At 44.7% G+C, this 25,622-nt stretch overlaps 1 protein-coding gene across 1 annotated transcript in view; it reads right to left on the reverse strand.

The window, feature by feature from the left end:
* Window positions 1–25,622, reverse strand: part of GABBR1 (gamma-aminobutyric acid type B receptor subunit 1) — a 330,834-nt gene that overhangs the window by 263,429 nt on the left and 41,783 nt on the right. Inside the window, exons 3-5 of the mRNA XM_082263684.1 lie at window positions 16,809–16,884; window positions 12,078–12,281; window positions 8,136–8,324 (exon numbers count right to left, since the gene is read on the reverse strand). Of these exons, the coding sequence (XP_082119810.1) occupies window positions 8,136–8,324; window positions 12,078–12,281; window positions 16,809–16,884 (469 nt within the window). The remainder of the gene's footprint in view (window positions 1–8,135; window positions 8,325–12,077; window positions 12,282–16,808; window positions 16,885–25,622) is intronic.

The raw sequence follows: 25,622 nt of genomic DNA on the forward strand, positions 1-25,622 counted from the left end.
CATAACACTATAGGCAGGTTTGTTATGTGTCAGTATTTTGAGCAATTGTGAACACCACCTTAAGGTTTCTTTAAACTGGTATCAGAATCATCGGAGTGCTGTAGAATTTTTTGCAGTTAGGTAAATGCAGTCGTCTTCCAGAACTCGCCTACGCAGTTCACTTCCCTGTGCCTCTGACATTTCTGGCACATAACACCGAAAAAATCCTGATATTTTACAAAAAAAAAAACTAAAAGCAATCAAAATGTTTTCGGTGAGAAAGATCCAGTTGGATTGCAGGTAATCTATTTGGTCTTACATATTTACATGCATTGTGATAGATGTATCATCGGCGTATATCCAAGAGATCTTATATTTTTTTATGAGCAATTTTCTGCAATTGCCTTCACTGTCCAACTCCACTGGCTGGCTCAGCATCTGACTGAGAGGGGACGCAGGGGACAGGTTCCACTGCTAGAGGGCAGCAGACTTCACCAGTCTGGGTCTATACATCAGTTGGCAAGGACAATTTACTAAATGAGTAGAGCATGTTCACATTCAAAGTAAAATTTCATGTATCTTAGTGAATAAGGATAAACAAAGTGAAAATTTACTTTGCAAAAAATTACCCAAGAAAAAAAAAAAAGGATATATATATATATATATATATATATATATATATATATATATATATATATATATATATATATATAGATAGATATAATCAACATGTTGCCACCCACATAACACGTGTCAGCTTTAACACCCACACACCACACATATGCATTACAGGGCAGCCAGTGTTGCTGTCCTGAGAGCATTCTCCCAGCACAGAGACCAATTCCAGGAAAAAACCTTATGGACCTTTAATATTGCAGGTTCCTACAGGGGTACAGCTACACTTGGGGGCTCGTTCCGGGATTGAAGACAGCTCTTAGTTCCCCCTATTGATCCCGGACCGGATCCCAATCATGTGACCACTTTGACAGCTAATCACTGTAGTCACATGACCGCCGATCCTTCTTGGCGCCCCCCCCCCCATCCCCCCGGCGTACAGACTCCAGTAAAGGGACGCCAGGGCTGGTGATTAACGTCAGTTTAACCTCACTCTTTCACTAAGCTAAGTAAATTTTCTCTTTGCCCAGTGTATTTTTACTTACCTTAGTGAAGGAGGTGAAATTGGGCTGACTACAAACAACCAAGCAAAAATCCTTTTTTTTTATTATTTTCCTTGCATATGATTGATGATGATGAATTTTCACTTTGCTTCACCTTATTCACTAATATAAATGAAAATCCACTTTGTAGGTGAACATGCTCTACTCCTTTAGTTGTTTTATGTTTACAGAACATGTTGGGCTAATGGGAAAGCTCTGCACTAACTTTGCTCTTGTTGGCAGTTTCTGGACAGGTATTGTCTCTGCTAGCGGGAGAAAGGAAGGGAATGAATCTTTCTAATTCAACTTTATGGGGTGCATTTCTAAAAAATTGGCACAGCTGTTCATCTATCAAAACTGCATGTAAATTCATTGTGTGTGAATGGGGCAAAAACAAATGTTCTCTAGCTATATTCTCTGCAGATTAAATTAATATTATTATTATTATACATGATAAAATGTTATTTATCAAAAAAAAACTGAACTGTATGAATGGGAAAAATACCGCATTATGACCACTAGATGGAGCTGTAGAACATAGTACTTATTTTCTATGATACTCATCGCCATCTAGTGGCCATATTGCAGGATTTTCTCTATTCGCATGTTTCTTTTTTTTTTTTTTCAAATGTCATCATCCAGGCTCCCACTAGCAGCAGATGACGGCTGAGTTTGCTACCAACAACCAAACAAGATAGTGACCGGATGTAGCGATCACCGGATTGCTACATCATCTCCTAAAAGCCGTCTCAGCAGAGCCGAAGCCCCACTCTTCATGTGCAATGGCAGCAATTAGCCGGTCCACCTGCCTACACATCTTTGTGAAAAAATGGGCAAACTGTTGGACTCAAAACTTCCCATGACAAGAACACATTCATTTTGACCCATCTATGTCTAGGCTGTGCCCTCCTCCATCACTGTACAACTATAAAATGGAGCGCAAGACCAGAACCAGGTGAAAGAGTCCAAGATCATTTTAATTGTTGGCAAAAAAAAAGAAAAAGTCATATAAAAACAGCCAAAGCATTTAAGGGCAACAATACTCCTCCTTCATCAGTGCTCAACATGGGATAAAACTCAGATGGTCTTGTGCTTCTTTCTGTATTTTTATGGTTTGAGCTACTGTTGGGTGCCCATCGAGAGAAGCCTTTCTGTGTGAGAGCCGCCAGAGCTATTGAGCTTGTTTAAAGTTTTCTTTTATCTCATTACAAGTCTGAAAGTTTTATGGGCCTCTTTGAGTATGTTGTTCTGAACTCCATTCAGCAAAACACTGAGCACCAGGGATAGGCATGGACCAAGGCTGTGGCAGACATTTAACAAAGTACAAGCCTTAGTGAAGGACACCAAGGTACATTTCAAATTAAAACCATCAAAAAACACTGCTCTCTACTAAGGTTAAGGCCCTTCTCTAAAGGGGGATCTTTGGGGACCCTTCTCTAAAGGGGGATCTATGGGGACCATTTTTTAAAGGGGAATCTATGGGGACCCTGGCCTGCTCGAAAGGGGGATATATGGGGACGCTGCTCTAAAGGGGGATCTTTGGGGACCCTGCTTTAAAGGAGGATCTTTGGTGACCCTGCTCCAAAAGGGGATCTACGGGGACCCTGGCCTGCTCTAAAAGATCCCCCTTTAGAGCAGGGCCCCCATAGATCCCTCATTAGAGCAGGGTCCCCATAGATCCCTCATTAGAGCAGGGCCCCCATAGATCCCTCATTAGAGCAGGGTCCCCATAGATCCCTCATTAGAGCAGGGTCCCCATAGATTCCCCTTCTAGAGCAGGGTCTCCGTAGATCCCTCTTTAGAGCAGGGTCCCCCATAGATCCCACTTTAGAGCAGGGTCCCCATATATCCCCCTTTAGAGCAGGGTCCCCATAGATCCCCCTTTAGAGCAGGGTCCCCATAGATCCCCCTTTAGAGCAGGGTCCCCATAGATTCCTCTATAGAGCAGGGTCCCCATAGATTTCCCTTTAGAGTAGGGTCCCCCTAGATCCCCTTTAGAGCAGGGTCCCCCATAGATCCCCCTTTAGAGCAGGGTCCCCATAGATCCCCCTTTAGAGCAGGCCAGAGTCCCCATAGTTCCCCCTTTAGAGAAGGGTCCCAATAGATCCCTCTTTAGACAAGGGTCCCCATAGATCTACCTTTACAGAAGGGCCCCCCATTGACCGCTATGATCCAATTCTTAGTAATGGAGCTTAGGAATAGGACACAGACAGACTGACATACGTGACTCACTCAACAAGGAAGCTGGGGCCCGGGGCATGCTGTGCACTGAGACTGGCGGGCACGGGTAGGTTAAAGGAGGAAGTTCTGATCTCCTCCTCTGAAGGTCGGGGCCTGGGGGCAGGGCAATGCAAGCAGTGAGCACCTTATTGGTTGCCGGCGGTTTTACCAAGCAGCGGGCAGTGGCGGGGGAGTTGGATTAGACTCGCAAGGAGCTCGCCTTGTGGACTCTGCAAGAAGAGCTCACGAACACCAGTGTCCGTGTACGGACACCTTGACTATCGCTGCTGTGCACTGAGGGCATAGATACAGGGGAAAGGGGTCCAAACCCACCAGTCCAAAAGTGCCCACAGCACAGCAACAGCAGCCTGGCAAATGTCGTGTGAAAGTTTTCAACTATGAGTTCACTCCACTCATAAAGATGACCCAAACCGTAATTCCATTCCACCCCCTTCTACAACTAAAAAAGCACCCAGTCCAGCCTGGCCTTCCGCTTTCCCCACAGTCTGACAGCTTAGGAGGGAGCGGTCATCAATTCATGGGGAAAGGGGTGCTGAGAAGGGTACCCTGCCTAAAGCATCGTTGGGGTGTTCTGAATGTTTGGGTGACAACTGGTGGGTGTCCTGAATGTGGGGTGACAAATAACATTACTTACTGGTGACCTCTGCACTCTGTTACACACTACTGACCTCTGCACTTAGAATTGCTTACTCCTGACCCCTACACTGTGCTACTTACTCCTGACCCTTACATTGTGTTACATAGTACTAACCCCTGTACTCTGTATTACCTACTCCTGACCTTTACACTCTATGTTACTTACTCCTAACCTCGGTACATTGTACGTTTCTTATTTCAAATCCTTACACTTTTTGTTACTTACCTAAAACCACTGTACTTTGTACGTTACTTACTCCTGACCCCTACACAATATTTTACTTACTCCTGACCCCTACACTCTGTGTTACTTACTCCTAATCCCTGTACTCTGTGCATTTTTTTACTTCTGACCCTTACACTTTGTGTTACATAGTCCTAACCCCTGTACATTTTTTTTACTACTGACCCCTACACTCTGTGTTACTTACTTCTAACCTCTGCACATTGAGTGTTACTTACTCCTGAACCCTGCACACTGCACTACTTGCATTACCTACTCCTGACCCCTACACTCTGTGTTATTTACTCCTACCATATGTACTTTGTGTGTTACTTACTCCTGAACCCTGTACACTGCGTTACTTGCATTACTTACTCCTGACCCCTACACTCTGTGTTATTTACTCCTACCATCTGTACTTTGTGTGTTACTTACACCTGATCCCTGCACACTGCATTACTTACTCCCGACCCTTACATTCTGTGTTACTTACACCTAATCCCTGTGCACTGCACGTTTCTTACTCCTAACCCCTGCACACTGCATTACTTACCCCTGACCCCTGCACTCTGTGTTACTTACTCCTAACCCCTGTACTTTATGTGTTACTTACTCCTGACCCCTGCGCGCTACATTACTCCTGACCCCTGCACTGTGTGTTACTTATTCCTAACCCCTGTACTTTGTGTGTTACTTACTACTGACCTCTGCACTCTGTGTTACTTACCCCTAACCCCTGTATTTTGTGTGTTACTTACTCCTGACCCTTGCACACTATGTTACTCCTGACCCCTGCACTGTGTGTTACTTATTCCTAGCCCCTGTATTCTGTGTGTTACTTACTCCTGACCCCTACACACTATGTTACTCCTGACCCCTGCACTCTGTGTTACTTACTCCTAACCCCTGTACTTTGTGTGTTGCTTACTCCTGACCCCTGAACACTACGTTACTCCTGACCCCTGCAATGTGTGTTACTTATTCCTAACCCCTGTATTCTGTGTGTTACTTACTCCTGACCCTTGCACTGTGAGTTACTACAAAATATATATTGATATATTTTTTTCAAACCTTGGGATGTCAGCTAGATAAACTATCTTATATTTTGAGAGAGCTGAACCACCCAGGCAAAAACATGATCTATGCTTGCTTAGGCCAGCAGGTTGATCAGCCAAAGGATGCTGCTTGCTTTTGCTCTGTCTCTGTCGGGTTAGCAGTGCTGGGAGTGATTTGGCAATCTGGTGTCCCTTCCTTGTTTCCTTTCCAGCAGCAAACAAAATTGTCACAAGACTGCCACCTACCACAGGTGTTAGAGGAAGTCCAGCATTGAACCAATGTGTCCTCTGCCATGGGCTACAGATGCCTTTTTTGGTAGCCTGTGTCTACCAATAGCAAAGTTCTCATAAAATTTAAGAAGTCATTTTGGATGCAGGGGACTAAATTTAGCTCCATTTGCATCAGAGGTGCACCCGGTAGTGAAGGAATTAATAGGCAGGTATAGGAACCCGTTAATTGGACAGATTAGGTCTAGGTATGGGGACAACAATGGATAGCTCAGGAAAGGTCACAGACCACATCTCCAGTGCCTGGCCTGCTGGAAGGTATTCCACACAGGAGCTTAGCTTAGGAAGGGTCTCATCGGATAAAATTCTGTTTTGTATGTAAGCCCTGCATTCCTGCTCAGCATTGTTGTTTCCTAACGTGTTTTCAGAGGTTAATTTTAAAGATGAATACATTATTGATGTAACTGCTGCTTACTCTTCAAAAGCTTGAACACGAGATGTGCTGCCACTTCCCATTAACCACTTTAACACCCGAGGATTTTGCTGTCTTACATCTGGGCCACTTTTTGCGATTCGGCACTGTGCGACTTTAACTGACAATTGCGCGGTCGTGCGACGCCGTGCCCAAACGACATTTACGTCCTTTTTTTCCCACAAACAGAGCTTTCTTTTGGTGGTATTTAATCACCTGTGCGATTTTTACTTTTTGTGCTATAAACAAAAATAAAGCGTAAATTTTTAAAAAATAACAATATTTTTCACATTTTTTTATATGAAATTCCCCCCCAAAAAAATGTAAAAATCTAAATTTTTTTAAATTTTTGGGCAATTTGTTTTCTGCTACCTATGTTTGGTAAAAAAAATCGCAATAAGCGTATTTTGATTGGTTTGCGCAAAAGTTATTGCGTTTAATATCTAAGGGAAAGATTTCTGTCATTTTTGGTGTTTTTTTTTTTAACGAGTAATGGCAGCGATCTGCGATTTGTTTTTTTTTTTGCGGGACTGCGACATTGCGGCGGACAGATCGGACCCTTGACTGACATTTTTGACACTTTTGGGGGTACCAGTGACATTACTACAGTAATCAGTGCTATAAATATGCACTGTTACTGTAAAAATGACACTGGCAGGGAAGGGGTTAATTTTTATTGGTGATCAAGGGGTTAATGTATGCCTGGTGCTTACTGACGTGTGTGGGGGGAGGGGACTATGTGACACAGGGACAGATCGCAGGTTCAGCTATGCTGAACCCTGCAATCTGACCCTGCCTGTCACTTAGGAGATCCGCCCGGTTGTGTTGACTCAAGCAGGCGGATCTCCACACTTGATTCCCCGACGATCGGGGAAGAGCAGCGGGATCACCGCCGCTCCTCCCCTGGCTCGACTCCCGCTGTGACTGAATACAGCGGGAGCGAGCCTCCGGCAGCGCGTGCGCGCCACCGAGAGAGGAGAATGTCTGGCGACGTAGGTCTACGTCGCCAGACGTTATCGAGCCGCTTTGCCGCAGTAGAGCTCTAGTGAGCAGCGGCAAAGTGGTTAAACTGTGCCGCACAGCATGCATCCTCTATACATTGAGATTTTCCTGATTCAGACTTCTTGATGTCTTAGCTACAGGGACGAAATATTGGGTATATGTCTGTGGTACCCTTAATACCGCAAAATCATTTGGTCCGGCCCCCCAGGCTGCCGCTGAGTCTGTGTCTCTCAGCTGAGCTGTCAGAACGGAGACAATGTTTTCTGTATAGTTCCAGCTCCATACTGACAGTCTGTGCCACAGGCAGAGTGATATCAAATGCACTCTGCCTGTGACCAATAAAGGAAGCATCGCATCTATCTTCCTCCAGTGCGGCGCCGCTCCTGAGTCTCACACCAGCATTTCCCACCAGCAGTACCAGCCTGAGCCAGCAGTACCAGCCAGCAATACCAGCCTGAGCCAGCAGTACCAGCCAGCAGTACCCACAGCAGTACCAGCCAGTATTTCCCACCAGCAGTACCAGCCTGAGCCAGCAGTACCAGCCAGCAATACCAGCCCGAGTCAGCAGTGCCCACAGCAGTACCAGCCAGCAGTACCCACAGCAGTACCAACCAGTATTTACCACCAGCAGTACCAGTCTGAGCCAGTAGTACCAGCCAGCAATACCAGCCTGAGCCAGCAGTACACACAGCAGTACCAGCCAGCAGTACCCACTGCAGTGCCAGCCAGCAGTACCCACTGCAGTACCAGCCATTATTTCCCAAAAACAGTACCAGCCAGCAGTACCCACCAGCAGTTCTTTTCAAAACTTACCACCGCAAAGAGTCGACTGCGCTCCAGACTGACCAACGCAAACCTGGATAACCAGTTGTGAGTAGCAGCATCATTAATACCAGCTAACATCACACACTCTCCAAAGAGAAGCAGTTCCAGCCATTACATTAGGAGTGAATTAATTAAATGTTTGACCAAATATAACAGGCTACTTTTTAAGTTGATAGTTTTGTACGGCCCCCGAATTATGTTATAAATATCCAAATGGCCCTTGGCAGAAAAAAAGGTTCCCCACCCCTGCCTTAGAACATCCAGCTTGGTCCCCCCCATTATACCATCAAAAAGTTTCACCTCCTTTCTTATCTCACCTTGGCAGGTAGGTTTGGGGTGGTCCCACTTCCCCGCTTTGGTACACATGCTGTGACTGGAGCCCACCAGCAGGAAGCCTGGGTCACATCGGAACCGGATGCTTGTGCCTTCCATTGGTACTCGGCCCATCGCGCTGACATCCACCTGCCCGTTCTCCAGCTTCAGGTGCATACGCTGGCAGGTGGGGACTATGAGAGAGGAGGAAAAACAAGAGTCAGCAACAATTTAATATAGAATGCCCCTTGGCTAGGCTGTCCTAGGCTAAAGCCCAATGTGGCTAATGTGGACCTAAAATAGAACTCCAGCCCAAACCTTTTTCTAGTTTAAGATAAGAAGAGTGGTAAAAAAAAATAGAATTGCTTTGATTGTTATCTGCATTTCGACTGGTGATATTTTCTTTCAATTCCTGTCCCAAAAGAGGAAATTTCTCTTAATTGAAGGAAAATCCCATCTTTGACAGCAGTCACCAGAACAAGTGTCCCCATTGGGAGATTTCCCATCTACTGTGTTTCTGGCGACAGCTGAAAAAAAATTGGGTTTCTCATCACTCACCACTGTCAATAGTCTCAGGACAGAAATGTTTTAACTTTTCCCACTCCATTAGAAAGTAAAACAAAAGTGGACGGATCTCCAATTTAAGGCTGTCCATAAACAGGGCAGATTTTGTATATGTGACCGGTGGTGGCATCTCTAATGAGAACTGCAACATATACGTTGTACACTATATTACCAAAAGTATTGGGACGCCTGCCTTTACACACACATGAACTTTAATGGCATCCCAGTCTTAGTCCACAGGGTTCAATATTGAGTTGGCCCACCCTTTGCAGCTATAACAGCTTCAACTCTTCTGGGAAGGCTGTCTACAAGGTTTAGGAGTGTGTCCATGGGAATGTTTGACCATTCTTCCAGAAGCGTATTTGTGAGGTCAGGCACTGATGTTGAAGAGAAGGCCTGGCTCCAAGTCTCTGCTCGAATTCATCCCAAAGGTGTTCTATTTGGTTGAGGTGCAGGCCAATCAAGTTCCTCCACCCCAAACTCTCTCATCCATGTCTCTATAAACCTTGCTTTGTGCACTGGTGCGCCGTCATGTTGGAACAGGAAGGGGCCATCCCCAAACTGTTCCTACAAAGTTGGGAGCATGAAATTGTCCAAAATATCTTGGTATGCTGACGCCTTAAGACTTCCCTTCACTACAACTAAAGGGCCAAGCCCAACTGCTGAAAAAAAACCCACACCATAATCCCTCCTCCACCAAATTATTTGGACCAGTGAACAAAGCAAGGTCCATATAGACATGGATGAGAGAGTTTGGGGTGGAGGAACTTGACTGTCCTGACCTCAATCCAATAGAACACCTTTGGGATGAGTTAGAGCGGAAACTGTGCTCCAGGCCTTCTTGTCCACATCAGTGCCTTACCTCATAAATGTGCTGCTAGAAGAATGGTCAAACATTCCCATAGACACACTTCTAAACCTTGTGGACAACCTTCCCAGAAGAGTTGAATTTGTTATAGCTGCAAAGGGTGGGCCAACTAAAACCACACTATTGAACCCTACGGACTAAGACTGGGATGTCACTAAAGTTCATGTGCGTGTAAAGGCAGGTGTACCAATACTTTTGACAATATAGTGTATATAAATCAGTAGGATCAACTCCATGCACAGGTTCTGATAAGATAATACAGTAGTCAATCAAATTTTAAACTTTCTCTTTTCGATAGTAAAAAGGTAGCAGGGTTTTAATTGCAGCAACATGTAAGGATTGCTAACTAACACTACAGGCATGCAAAAAGGCCCCTCATTCAAAATTAATACATATTTTGTTTTTTTTTAACAGAGGCCAATTTTGCATGCCTTAGGCCCTGTGTCGATGGACTTTAGTGCAAATCAAGATAAATTTTCCATTCCCATACAAGTCTATAAGAATTCAGAATACTCTCAGCAGCTAGAAGCCTCAACATAGGCCCTTAAAGTGCATGCTCTGGGCAAAATTAGACTTGGGTGCCAGGAGTCAGGATAACTTCTTATATTATCTGATCCCCTGTTTGGGCAGCAGAAAAGAAAGTCAAATAAAAACAATTTTGTGCTTTTACTGTACAGTTCGGCCAGTCTACTATGAGGTCCCAAAAGAATACAGTCATTCTACTTCAAGGTCCCAATAGCATTTAGTTTATTTATGAAAAGATAAAAATAGTGCTGTCACTCTACTGTGAGGTCTCGCTAGAATGCAGTCAGTCTACCGTGAGGCCCCAATGGAGAACAGTCACTTTACCGTGAGGTCCCACTAGAGTGCAGTCAATCCAATGTGAAGTCCCAGTAGACTGGATTCAGTCTACCATAAGGTCCCAATGGAGTGCAGTCACTTTAGCATGAGGTCCCACTAGAGCAGGGGTCTCCAAACTTTATGAACTAAAAGCCAGTTTACTGTTCTTCAAACTTTAGGGAGGCTGGGCTGTGGTCAGTGGGAGCAGAAAGCAGTATCTTTTTCTCTCTTTCTCTATTGAACGTGAAATAGAGTGCCATTACTCTACGCTGATGTCACAATAGAGGGCAGTCACTTAGCAATGTCACAAAAAATGGTTAGTAAAAGAAACTGAGCAGCAATATATAAGGCCATACACAGCTTAATCAGTAGCGGAGCCCAGAGGGCTAGCTGGGGTGGCAATTGCCACCCAAGACGAAGTCCTTGCCACCCCGCTGAAAACATTACACTGTTTGATTTATCGCTGAAACAACTAATCGACGAAATCGATAATAATCGATAATGAAAGTCATTGTAAACGATTGTCATTATCGATTAGTTGCTCCGTCAATTAGTTGCGCTGCGTTCTGGACTTTCCCCGCCTGTCAGCGCCGTCTCCTCTGTAAAGTCGCCGGCTGCACACACTGTGTCTCAGAGCTCGGCGCTTACATGACCGCCCCCTCTCTCCTCCTTTCCTCTCCGCCTTCTTGCTGACGTCAGTGAGGGAGTGAATCAGATCAAGGGCGGAGAGAGAGGAGAAAAGCAGCAGCCGATCACGTGAGTGCCGAGCTGCCCCTTACAGCGCTATAGCTGTACAGTGTCCATGCAAGAATCAATGCAGCGCGCCAAAAAACAGAATATATACCGGTACTTATCCCGATAAAATAGTTAATATTCCTTATAAAGTGCAATATTATAATAGAAAAATAAGTGATTAAAAACGTCCGTATAGCACAAAGCACATATAATGGGTCTTTCTATGCTACCTATTTTATATCTCTGGCTGACACGGACATTTTTATTCACTTATTTTTCTATTATAATATTGCACTTTATAAGAAATATTAACTATTTTATCTGGATAAGCGTTTATTATATTATCTAATTAACAAAAAAAAAAAAGTTTTGGTATAAAAGTACTGGGAGCATTATGTGCCCTGCAAGTGTTACTTTCAATGATTTTACTCCCAAACAGTGCCCCATCTCTGGTGTTGCCGGGGGGGGGGGGGGGGGGGAGGAACAGTGCCCCATCAACGGTGTTGACGGTGGGGGGGGGGCAAGTGCCCAATCACCGTTGTTGACGTGGGGGGGGACAATGCCCCATCACCGGTGTTGACGTGGGGGGGTGAATACCTTGCCACCCCTGTTTTTAAAGTCTAGCTCCGCCACTGACTTAATTCTGGACTTAATGAGCATTGCCTAAGATGACTGAGTGAGAATCAGGCCATTTGGACTTTCCTACATGAAGAACGGGTGCTACTGACCATAAGACACACTTAACACTTTGGAAACTGTGCCACCGGGCACTGATATTTCACCCATCTATAAAGTAAAGGGGTGTTAGTGTTAGATGTATGCAAGTAGAATTTATCCATGTGCCAAGCTTCAAGGTAAATTTTCACCTTCAAAGACAGGCAGATAGCCATGAAACAGATGCCTCTCCTTAGGTAAGTAGACAAATATAAGATAAACTTACGACAGCGGCTTGGTTTGTCCATATCTGTCCAGGTCCCATCCAGCTGGCACTTGCGTACTTTTGGACCAGAAATCTCCCTTTCTCCTCGGCAAACAAATTCAATTTCATAATCCACCGGAAGCATCTCAACGGCCTTTACCTGAGAAAGGGTGAGACCCCTGTAACGAATCCCCCCATCTCTAGGAGGGTGTATGATCCGGCATCCTAAAATGGAGAGAAAGCGGACAATGAAAGCACAGAGTATACATACCTGTCTCCACTTCATACACCTAAGGACAAAGGCTAAATACAACTTGATTGCTGATATTGTTATAAATATAAATACTGCTTGTAAAGAGTCTGTCTCTGCCCTGCTGTTGCCTATTTTCTCTCTGCTTCCCCCATTAGTCCTCTTTTGCCTCCTGTATCATTGTTTCTCCTTGTCTTTGCCTTTTCCTTCCCCCCAAGCCCTCTCACCTTTGTTACAAACCCCTTTGCTCTCTCTCCTCTCCCCCCATTATCTCTGCCTCTTTTACAAGCCCTACTCCTCTTTCTAATAATCTCTCCTCAATGTTTTTCACTCTTTCCATCCCTGGGTTCTTTTTTCCTATCTAGACAGGCCTTCTCTTTGTCCCTTGTCCCCATGCTCTCCTTCGTCCTCCCTTTTAACAGCTACCTTCTACCTCCCCAAGTTCTCTCTCTCTCTCTCCACAGTCTATTTCTCCCTCTTTCCAGGTTCTCTAGATCTTTCCCCTATCTATTTTTCTCCCATGCTGTATCTCTGCCCATCTTCCTTCCATTCTCTGCCTCTTTCGCTTCCTAAGCTCTTTCCATATCAGTCATTCTAAACTATTCCTCTCCCCAGATTACATCTCTGCCCTCTTTTTCTCTCTCTCCCTCTTCCCAAGCAATCTCCATCTATCTCTGCCCCCTGGTGTCCACCAACATTCTTTCCACACACTGTCTCTTGATTTCCCAAACCCCTTTCCCTCTAAACTAAGCCTCTCCCTAGGCTGTATAGCTGTCTTTCTCTTTTTCCCCACTCTCTCCTTCTTCCTATGGGATCTCCATCACCTCCCTGAGCTATTCCTCAACTATTCCTTAGCATAGGTTGTATCTATGTCCCTGTTATCCACCAGCTCTCTGTCCATACTCTGTCTCTTCCTCTTCCGAGGATTTCCCCACACCCTTTTCTTTTAACTGGTCCTCTCCCTAGGCTGTATCTCTGCCCCACGCTTCGCGTAACTCAAACTTTTTCCTTACTCTGTCTCTTAATAAGTGATCTCCATCTCCTTTCTGAGCTTTTCCTCTACCCAGGCTATATCTCTCCCCCTGTCTTCCAAAAACTCCCCTTTTATTCTCTGTCTCTCTTCCTTCTTAACAAGCTCTCTCCACTTTGTTCTTTCTGAACTATTCCTCTGCCTAGGCTGTATCTCTGCCCCTGTTATTCACCAACTCTCTTTCCATACTCTGTCTCTTCCTCTTTCCAAGCTCTGCATCCTTCTCTCTAAATTGTCCCTCTTCCCAGGATGTATCTCTGTCCCCCTTTTCATCTAACTCTTTTTCCATACTCTGTCTCTTCTTCTAGGAGGTCTCCTTCTCATTTCTGTGCTTTCCCTCTACCTAGGCTGTATCTCTGCCTGACTTCTCTCAACTTATTTTCTGTACTCTCTGCTTTTCCTCTGCCTTGGCTGTATCTTTGCCCCTATCTTCCACCAACTCTCTTTCCACACTGTCTCATCCTCTTCTCAATCTCTGTTTTCCTTCCTCTCTCTGAACCTTTCCTCTACCTGGGCAGCATCTCTGCCTCTGTCTTCCCCGACTCTCTTTTCGATAGTCCGTCTTATCCTCTTCCTACGCAATCTTCATCTCCCTCTCTCTAGAATTTTTCCGATGCCTGGGATGTATCTTTGCCCCTGTCCTCCACTAACTTTCTCTCGTCCTCTTCCCAAGCTCTCTCTCTCTATCTCCTTCTCTCTAGGATTTTGTTTTACCCAGGCTGTATTCCTTCTCCTGTCTTTCCCAACTCCCTTTTAACACTGTGTCTCTCCGTCTTTCTAAGCTCTCTCGATCTTCTTTGCTCTGGACTTTCCTCTCCCTTGACTGTATCTCTGACCCTCTCTTCCCCCAACTCTCTTTCCATGTTCTGTTTTTACCTAAAGCTGGCTACACGTGTTACATAGTTACATAGTAGGTGAGGTTTAATCAGGGCCAGATTAACACAGGGGCTATTGGAGCTGCAGCTCCAGGCCCCTACCTTAATATAGGCCCCGAGTTGGCCATATTCACTGTTACCGCTCTTCTGTCACTTGTAAACACAGAAGTCTGGCTTCTATGCTCGCTTCCCCAGGCAGCTCCCTCAGAACCTCCCCACACAGCACGAAGGCCGGACAAGGAGGGACAGTTGCCGATGCATGGATGTGTTTATGGGCTTCAAAGAAAGCATCCCATGTTGAATTAGGCATGCATGGCTGCACCCTTCCTCCTCTGGGTGCATGCCAAGCCACGGCCCTTAAGGCCCTTCAAAATCCTCAGCACCAAGCCCATGATGCTCTTAATCCGGCCCTGGCTTGAATAAAGACAATAGTCCATCCAGTTCAACCTGTGTAGGTGTGTATGGCCGTAATCTCACATAGCCCTGAATGTTCTGATTCTTGAGATGTACGTCTAAGAGTCTTTTGAAAGCCACCATACTTCCCGCAGAAACCACCTCTTGTGGTAGAGAATTGATGGATTGACTTTTTACTGATTCCTGCTGAATTTGCCAAAATACATTCTGCGTGTGGTCCTACTGGCACCAACAGGCTTAATAAAACTCAATTTCTCAAACATTTTTTGTTGAATTTGCCAAGCAGAAAATTCTCAGCCAAACATGCCTACATTAAATCAAATGTGGGTACTGTTTAGGTATTTTGACGGTTGCAATTGCCATCTGCCAGAATAAAATTGTTGGCACTGCAGATTTGTCCATCGAAGATGTATGACTAGCTTAACCACTTTACCACCGGAGGATTTTGCTGTCTTACGTCCAGGCCACTTTTTGCGATTCGGCACTGTGCGACTTTAACTGACAATTGTGTGGTCATGCAACGCCGTACCCAAACAAAATTTACGTCCTTTTTTTCCCACAAACAGAGCTTTCTTTTGGTGGTATTTGATCACCTGTGCGATTTTTATTTTTTGCGACATTAAAAAAAATTCGTAAATTTTGAAAAAATAACAATATTTTTCTACTTTGACAGTTAAAAAATATCCAATATATTAAATTTTTGTCATATATTTAGGCCAAAATGTATTTAGCTACATGTCTTTGACAAAAAAATTCTCAATGAGCGTATTTTTAACCGCTTTTAGACGGGAAGATTTTACCCCATTCCTGACCAGGCTATATTTTGCGATTCGGCAATGCGTTACTTTAATGGACAATTGCGACACTATACCCAAATTATATTGATGTCCTTTTTTTCCCACAAATAGAGCTTTCCTTTGGTGGTATTTGATCACCTGTGCGATTTTTACTTTTTGCGCTATATACAAACAAAGAGCGACAATTTTGAAAAAATAACAAAATTTTTCACATTTTTTTATATGAAATTCCCCCCAAAAAATCTAAAAATCAAAATTCTTTTACTTTTTTTGCCAATTTGTTTTCTTCTACATATTTTTGGTAAAAAAAATCGCAATAAGCATATTTTGATTGGTTTGCGCAAAAGTTATCGCAGCTACTAACTAAGGGAAATTTATGTCATTTTTATTGTTTTTTTAACTAGTAATGGCGGCGATCTGCAATTTTTTTTTGCGGGACTGCGACATTGCGGCAGACAGATCGGACCCTTGACTGACATTTTTGGGGGTACCAGTGACATTACTACAGTAATCAGTGCTATAAATATCCACTGTTACTGTAAAAATGACACTGGCAGGGAAGGGGTTAATTTTATTGGAGAGGGAGGGGTTAATGTATGCCTGGTGCTTACTAACGTGTGTGGGGGGAGGTGACTGAGTGACACAGGGACAGATCGCAGGATCAGCTATGCTGAACCCTGCAATCTGACACTGGCTGTCACTTAGGAGATCCGCCCGCTTTGTTTACACAAGCGGGCGGATCTCCACACTCGATCCCCGATGATTGGGGAAGAACGGCGGTGATCACCGCCGCTCCTCCCCTGGCCCGACTCCCACTTAACTGAATACAGCGGGAGCGAGCCACCCGCGGCGCGCGCGTGCCGTCCACAAGGGGAGGAGTCCAGCGACGTAGGTCTACGTCGCTGGACGATATCGAGCCACATTGCTGCAGTAGTAGCAATGTGAGTGGTCGTAAAGTGGTTAAGCTATCTCCATCTCCTTCTCACCTCCTTTGGCTGTATCTCTTCTCCTCTCCTCACCCAACTCCCTTTTCATACTCCATCTTCCCTCTTCCTTCCTGTCTTTCTGGGCGTTTTTTTTTTGTTTTATTTTTAATCTCCATCATAATCTTCCCTTTTTCCATTTCTCTCCCTCAATAAGCCTTCCCATCTCTTTAATGGTCCATTAATCTGTGTGTATCTGGAATGACGGCACATTCAGAGTGACATGAGCTAATCTCCCCTTTAACAGAACGCTGGTTTTTAGACTGCCTTTACGAAGCGAGAGAGCCCTGCGTGGGCACCTCCAGACCATATCATCCCTCAACAGACACACGCCATATGTTGTTCTCTCTCCACTCTCGCCTGTAGCGTCTGATTTATGTCATACCCCAGACTCATCTCTTACCTGTTGTGCTGTTGTTTGGTGTTCCATACACACGAGACAGCCAGAGCAAAACGAGAAGAGTGCAACTGTGTGTCATCTGGAAACACAAGAATAAAAATAAAAATCATTGGAGGAGAGCCAATCACGTGAATGTGTGTTTTTCTGGAGAAAAAAAGATTATACAGAAGATGGAGCATAATATCTATAGCTGGATTTAATTCTAACTGCCTTCAAACATATCACATAAACCAGAATTTCTCAACCTCTGTAACATAGAGGAACCCGTGAAATAACTTTCAAGTTTCCCCTGCTAATATGTATTTATTTATTACGGGTACTTATATGGTGCTGTAAATTTACATATGTATTGCACATCAACTGAATAAGTCCATGCCCTCCTACAATCTAAGATCCCTAACTCACATTCATACATACTAGGGCTAATTTAGACAGGAGCCAACAAACCTACCAGCATGTCTTTGGAGTATGAGAGGAAACCGGAGTATCCAAAGGACACCCACACAAGCACAGGGGGAACATGCAAACTCCAGGGGGAACATGCAAACTCCAGGGGGAACATGCACACTCCATGTAGGTAGTGCCATGGTTAGGATTCAAACCAACAACCCTAGTGCTGCCAGGTGGAAGTGATGACCACTTAGCTCCTGTGCTTAGATATGTGCTGTGCTGTGCTGTGGCTATATCTAAAGCTTGTGGTACAAATAATATGGTGATAAGTGAGAAGAATGTTCCTTACATTGGTGGTCAGTGGGAAGAATGCTCCTTGCATTCTTGGTCAGTGGGAAGAATGGGCCTTACATTGATGGCCGGCGGGAACAATGTCACTTACACCGATGGTCAGTGGGAAGAATACTCCCTACATTGGTGGTCAGTGGGACAAATGCTACTTACATTAGTGGTTATTGGGGAAAAATGTCCCTTACATTGGTGGTCAGTGGGAAGAATGATCCTTAAATTGGTGGTCAGTGGGAAGAATGATCATTACAGTGGTGGTCAGTGGGAAGAAAGCTTACTACATTGGTGATCAATGAGAGGAATGCTCTTTACATTGGTGGCAAATGGGAAGAATGTTCCTTACATTGGTGATCAGTGGGAAGAATGCTCCTTACATTGGTGGTAAGTTGGAAGAATGCTCCTTTTATTGGACAGTGGGAAGAATGCTCCTTATATTGGTGATCAGTGGGAAGAATGTTCCTTATATTGGTGGTCAGTGGGAAGAATGTTCCTTATATTGGTGGTCAGTGGGAAGAATGCTCCTTATATTGGTGGTCAGTGGGAAGAATGCTCCTTACATTGGTGGTCAGTGGGAAGAATGCTCCTTATATTGGTGATCAGTGGGAAGAATGTTCCTTATATTGGTGGTCAGTGGGAAGAATGTTCCTTATATTGGTGGTCAGTGGGAAGAATGCTCCTTACATTGGGGGTCAGTGGGAAGAACGCTCCTTTCATTGTTGGTCAGTAGAAAGAATGATACTTACATTGGTGATAAGTGGGAAGAATGTTCCTTACATTGGTGGTCAGTGGGAAGAATGCCCCTTACATTGGTGATCAGTGGGAAGAATGTTCCCCTCATTGGTGATCAGTGGAAAGAATGCTCCTTATATTGGTGGTCAGTGGGAAGAATGTCCCTTATATTGGTGGTCAGTGGGAAGAATGTTCCTTACATTGGTGATCAGTGATAAGAACGCTCCTTTCATTGTTGGTCAGTAGGAAGAATGCTCCTTATATTGGTGGTCAGTGGGAAGAATGTTCCTTACATTGGTGATCAGTGGAAAGAATGCTCCTTACATTGGTCATCAGTGTGACAGTGCCTTCATCTGCTTTTCTCTCCAGAAGAAAAGAGCCATCTTTGTTCACCCATCATCCAGGGTCACCATCTACTTCCTGGACTAAGATGTCAGTTAAGAGTTGACACATCCATGTATATTTTCTCATGTAATCTTTGCTTGGTGCCCAACGATGAGGGAAACATGGAGGACGTGACAAACACCCACCTTCTCCTCCTTACAAGCAACAATTCTGTTTTTTTTTTTTCTATCCTTGCATGTGATTGGCTATTCTTTGCAAAGTGAAGCTTTTTCTCATTTATTCAGCTCTGGAGTAACTGCACTGTAACATAGAGGAACCCGTGAAATAACGGGAACTGATCTTCCCTTCAGTACAGCTTCCCCAAGTACAGATTCTTCCCCCTAGTTCAGATCTCCCTCAGTACAGATTTTCCCCCCAATACAGCTACCACCCAGTACAGACTCCCACCTCCTCAGTACCGAACCCCCCCCTCCGGTATTGTTTTACCCCTCAGTACAGAACTTTCCCCCAGTACAGATCTCCACCCAAAGTACAGATCTCCACCCTCAGTACAGCTCCCCCTAATACAGATCCTCTCCTTCAGTGGATATCCCCCCATTATAGATTCCCCCCTATACAGAAACTCTCCCAGTACATATCTTTTTCCCAGTACAGATCCTCCCAGGATAGATCTCTTCCCAGTACGGCTTTCCCCCCTCCAACAAATCCACTCACCAGACCAGACCTTTCAGAGTGAATGGAAGTCTTACCTCAGCTGTGTCATGAGACTGGAGCTGAGGAGGAGATGAGAAGGGCCTCCCTCCCTCTAAACTTCCACAGCCAGTCGCTAAAATTCTTACAGGTGCCAGGAGCGGCACTGACTGTTTGACTGTCAGAAGTAACTATGGTCAACGTAGAGAGCGGGAGAGTAAAAAAGAGATCCGCTCCCCGTCGGTCTCACAGATGGTAAGTCAGGGGTCCTGGATTGAGGTACTGGGTTACCGGGGATTACAGGGGGGTTACGGGGTACAATGGGTATACCGCATCCCTGTCCCTTTGCGTAGTTCAGAGGGAAGTTCCTGGTGCTCCTAACCCAAGCTCCTGAACAGCGCCATGCACAGGCTCCTCCCCCTTTACTGGAGAACCCATGCTGCTAGTCAGGGGAGAAGAGATCCTGGCGTAGGCTGGCATGGTGTGACAGCATGGCCAAGAGCAGCCCTATCTCCCAACCATAACCGAGAGCAGTCTGAGGAGGGACAGGTGGTCGGGTTTGGCTGCACTCATGGAGGCTCGGCTGCGAGCGGCTGGTGCACCGGGTTTGGCAGGCCGGAAAGAAGACACGAACAGCGGGCATGACATAAGAAAAAGGTGGCTGTAGACCCATGAGGAACAGAGCTCATAGAGCTCACAGGGACCAAAACAAGCCCCCACCAGCCTGCACCTTGGCACCCCAGATGTTTTGAAACTACCTTTCCCATGATGCTCAGGCACTCTGCAGTACCAAGGTTCGCCATCACTGCCCCTGAATATCTTTCATGTATTAACCTGCCACACACACACAGATATCAGACCCCCCGCTATCTCCTTTGGAATGCAACAATAAAGACCAAACTGAATAAAGAAAGAGAGACAGGAGGAAAAGCCAGATATATCACTATACAGCACTGGACTGGTGGGTTATTTTCTATCTTCTAAAGCTGGCCATACACCTGCCGAAATATCGGCAAACTCATTTTCGAAAAACGAAAAATCGGCCCTGAGAGCAGACGATCATGCCATCATGTAATGACCGAATTTCGAACGATAAATCGTTCCATGGACATAAATGAATTAGTGCAAACAGGTCGGCCGAGAAACACATTAACCTTTCAATTTATCGTTCGTTTATCGATCGGCCAGCAGATTTTCAAAACTGTTCCTTCGATTTTTCGGCTCTGAAAAGTTGAAAACGATTTTCTATTTGTGCCCATTAACTGGAGGAAAAACGGACGATTTTACCAAATAACAGATTCTCAAACTATTTTTCGGCAGGTGTATGGCCAGCCTCAGTCTCTTTTTACATACACGTTTATAGTTGCCATTGCTTCATAATTGCTGTAACTCTGAGGTTGGGATTAATCCCCCCCAAGTACATATACTGCGGCGGTCTGCCCCGGCCAGGCAAAGTGACGTACCGGTACGTCACTAGCCTGTCACTGGCTTGTGAGCCAATAGCGGGCGAGCTCGCGCCCGCTGAGGCGCGCGCCTGCCCCGGCTTGTTCCCTAACAAGTCAGTGCATGTGACCGGCGGACCCGATGTCCGCCGGTCACTCGCGATCATTCGCCGGGAAGGGAGAATGACAAGCCGTCTGTCATTCTCCCCTGTGTAAAAATGGAGAATAGACGGTTCTACTATGTAGGACCGTTGATCTCTGTTTTTACGCTAGTAGCCACATCCAATCACAGTTAGAAACACGCCCCTATGACACACACAGCCCCTCCCTCTCCAATACAGTTAACCCCTTCCCTGCCAGTGTCATTTTTACAGTAACAATGCATATGTATAGCACTGATTACTGCAGTAATGTCACTGGTAGCCCCAAAAGTGTCAAAAATGTCAGTCAAGGGTCTGATCTGTCCGCCGCAATGTCGCAGTCCCGCAAAAAAAATCGCAGATCGCCCCCATTACTCGTTAAAACACCAAAAATGACAAAAATCTTTCCCTTTGTTAGTAAACGCGATAACTTTTGCGCAAACCAATCAAAATACGCTTTTTGCGATTTTTTTTACCAAACATATGTAGCATAAATCAAATTGGCTGAAAATGTTAAAAAAGTTTGATTTTTACATTTTCTTGGGGGAATTTCATATAAAAAAATGTGAAAAATATTGTTATTTTTGCAAAATTGACGCTCTTTTTTTGTTTATAGCGCATGCTCAAAAAATCGCACAGGTGATCAAATACCACCAAAAGAAAGCTCTGTTTGTGAGAAAAAAAGGACGTTAAATTTGTTTAGGTACAGCGTCGCACAACCGCGCAATTGTCCGTTAAAGTCACGCAGTAAAAAATCGCAAAAAACCCCCTGGTCAGGAAGGGGGTAAAAATCTTCCGGGGCTTAAGTGGTTAAACTGCCGGACGACTGTTTGGAATGGAGGAGCAGTGGGGAATGGGGAGGAAAAGAGGAACCCAGAGAACACAGAGCAGAGGCAAAGCTAAACTTAAAGTCAAAAGAGGTCATATATATTATAAGAAGCAAAGACATAAGATGAAGTGGAAGAGAGGGAGCTGTGTGGCCAGATAAGAGGTTAAAAAAAAAAAGAGAAAAAAAGGTGAAAAAGGGAAAAGAAAGCAAGATCAATAATAAAAATGAAGGGTAAAATGGCAAAAACAAGTGGAGCAACAAACTCGCCCAAAATAAGTCCAGGAACAATTAAAAAATATATGTCTCAAGGAGAGATCCATGCGAAGTCAGGAGCAGGAAATCAGCCAGGAACTCGTGCAAAAGAAAACACCAGAAAATAATAAAAAATAATACAACAGTCAGTTCAACTGCATCAAGTCAATTGAAAGGAGATATAAAGCGATAATGAAATAGAACTTATGGAAGAGCAAAGCTTTAAAATTCAAAAAACGGAAATGGCAGATATGTTTGCTAAGTTCGAGAACTCTTTGAAAACTGAAATGGCAACACTACACCGAGACCTGGGCCAGATGCTGAGGCGAGTAGAAGAAACAGAAAAAAGAATGGAGATCCATACACAAGGAACAAAAGAGCTCATAAATGAAATGAAAAATCGACAAAAAGAACATAGGGACATGGCATACAAATTAGAGGACCAAGAAAACTGAGATAAAAAAACTTGAGAATCCGTGGCATTTCAGAAACAAAGCTAAAAGAAGATCAAGAAATTCTTACACTGAACCTACAAAGCCCCCCAAATATCTATTAACCTATAAAAACTAGCATAGTAAGTAATCATTCATTTCTATGAAGTCACAGAAAGCCAAGCTGAGATCCAATAATTGTAATGAAATTCCAATAATTATCTGAAGAACCAGTGTAGAGTAAGAGCACAGATAAGATGTAATTTCCCTTTCTGGCCACTAGATGGCGCCAGAGATAGTGAAATGGATTAGACCCAGGACTGCTTGGATGAATAAGCAGAGTAGGAGAGCTTGCCACCACTACTGGGGCAGAAACACCATGACCCCAAAGACCTTCAGAAGATATGCAGAGGCCACAAGTGGAGAAAAGGACACTTCTTAATAATTAGAATGAGAAAAAGACCTTGCAATCTGTACTCTAGCCTTCTTCCGCTATTAATGACAAGTGTTCAACTTCCGCCGCATCTCTAATGCTGCTGACCTGGATTGTCTCGAAGAGAAGCTGTCCCTGGAATGCCATGAAGGCTTCTTCTGACTGAGGAAAAGCTGTAGCAAGTTTCTTACCTAGAGCCTTCCTCTGGTTTCTTATCTGGCTCCTCTGGTTATTCTCCACATATGGTAAACTTACCCACCTTAACCACTTTCCAAACACCTACTGCAGATATACTGTGGCAGGCTGGCTCAGCTGTGTGAATCGACTTATGGGCTCATCGGTTCGCGAGAGCGGTCCTGGGGGCATGCGCCCACCCCAATTAGGAAGCGGGGAACCGATCCGCGGGACTGGCCACCGCTATTGCTGTCAGGCACCCACGGTCGTTCCCCGCTGAGAGAGAACGACGGTCGTTCTCTCTGGAATGAACACAACAGAGAGCCTGTGTTCCTCCTATTTAGGATCACAGGTCTCTGTGTTCATTCCAGAAGTACCTCCCTCATACAGATAGAAAACACCCCCTTAGGCTTACACTTAACCCTTTGATCACCCCTTCGCTGCCAGTGTCATTATTACAGTAACAGTGCATATTTTTAGCACTGATTACTGTATTAATGTCACTGCTCCCCCCAAAAATGTCAGTTAGGGGTCCGATCTGTCTGCCGCAATGTCGCAGTCCCGCTAAAAATCGCAGATCGCCGCCATTACTAGTAAAAAAAAAGAAAAACAATAAAAAATGTCATAAATCTTTCCCGTAGTTAATAGACGTGATAACTTTTGCACAAACCAATCAAAATACGCTTATTGCGATTTTTTTTTTACCAAAAATATGAAGCAGAATACAAAATTGGCCTGAAAAAAGGTTAAACATTTTTGATTTTTAATTTTTTTTTGAGAATGTTATGTAGCAGAAAGTGAAAAATATTGTTTTTTTTTTTTTTTTTAATGACCGCCGTCATTACTAGTAAAAAAATTTTAAAAAAATGACATAAATCTTTCCCCTAGTTTGTAGACGCGATGACTTTTGCGCAAACCAATCAAAATACGCTTATTGGGATTTTTTTTTACCTAAAATATGTAGCAGAATACAAATTGGCCTAAAATGATGAAAAAAAATTTGATTTTTACATTTTTTTTATTGGGAATGTTATGTAGCAATACTCCCATGGGAGCTGCTGGTGACGGGTTCCCCTGGGTTACCCATAGCAACAACAGAACATTTCCAAGTGATTTTACAAGGACCAGTCCAGTTTCTTTGGTTTTTAGGTTTTATTAGGAACTTGGATAGGAGAAGGGATGAGTGGGATACTCCAACAGATCAAAACTATGCACAATAAGCAGGGACGATCTGACAAATGCTGTTTAACGCTGGTTGAATGCTGATTAACGCTGTTGGAGCTAGTCACGGCTAGGCCGCTTACTGTATTTCACCTTTGACTGTGAAAGAGTCCTAATAGCTTCCTAAGGCACCCCTTTCCTGAGGTAGCTGACTTTAATAGCAGACTGCACTGCTGAGCAACTTCAGGGCCCTTCCTGGCGCCCCCTTTAACCCCTAATCTTCAGGGCTTCGCAACTTGGCACCCCCTTTACTACAACACTCTCCGGGTTAGCTGGCTCCTTGATGCCGTTGACCTCTCTGGAGTGGTTCCCTCTCTTAGGTAGACCCCTGGGCAGGTGCTTAGGTATTCACAACACTGTTTTTCCAGAAGTATTCTGCCCAGCAGCTCCACTTGGTCAGCACACACTGGATCCTCTGCAGCACAGCTCAACCCCCGGTCCCTAGGCCGACTGCCTGGACCACCTTCCTCACTTCAGCAGGAGGAGAGACAGCCGTCACCCTCCTCCTGGGACCTGGATTCCCGCCCAAGGACACCCTGTCACATGATCCCCTCAGATTTATTCCCACTCCCAGGATGCATTGCAGCAATGCCCACCCACTGGGACAGTCATAAACCCTGGTGTGCTATTGGCTAGTTTTCCTCCACTGCCCAACAAGGTCCCTCATTGGATACAGTGGTGGAGACTCCCCAGACTCAACAGAACAATCATGAAACATGTGACAGGCTAACTGACAGATCAGACCCTCCTGATAAGCAGAACAGGGTCACCAATATGTTTTACCTAGCACCTACCTAGGAGGGTGCTACAGTTATATAGCAGAATGTGAAAAATATTGTTTTTTTTTTTCCAGAATTGTCGCTGTTTTTTTATTTATAGCGCAAAAAATTAAAATTGCAGAGGTGATCAAATGCCACCAGAAGAAAGCTCTATTTGTGGGGAAAAAGGACATAAATTTTATTAGGGTACAGCGTCACACGACCGCGCAATTGTCCGTTAAAATAGCGCAGTGCCGAATCGCAAAAAATGGCCTGGTCATTAACCTCCCTGGCGGTATGATTCTTTTGGATTTTAGGTGTTTTTTTTTTTTATTTTGAATGGTATCAGTGTGTTTGGTGTGTTTTTACATTTGAATTTGCCGCCGGTTCCACCCCCCTGCGAACGTCACGTCGCAGGAGACGGAAGCCGGGGCACCGAGACGATCGGGAGGAAGATCCGCCGCGAGACACCGCCGAGACACATTGCTGGATCCCGGTGACAAGGTAAGTAGCCTCTCTTACAGGATCCAGCGATGCTTCTGGCGGTACCCCGAGTGTGGCTCGGGGTTACCGCTTTTGGCTCTGAAATTTAACCCCGAGCCACGCTCGGGAATACCGCTAAGAAGGTTAAGGGG

This window comes from Pelophylax lessonae, assembly GCF_965119305.1.
Source record: "Pelophylax lessonae genome assembly, chromosome: 7".
Taxonomy (NCBI): domain Eukaryota; kingdom Metazoa; phylum Chordata; class Amphibia; order Anura; family Ranidae; genus Pelophylax; species Pelophylax lessonae.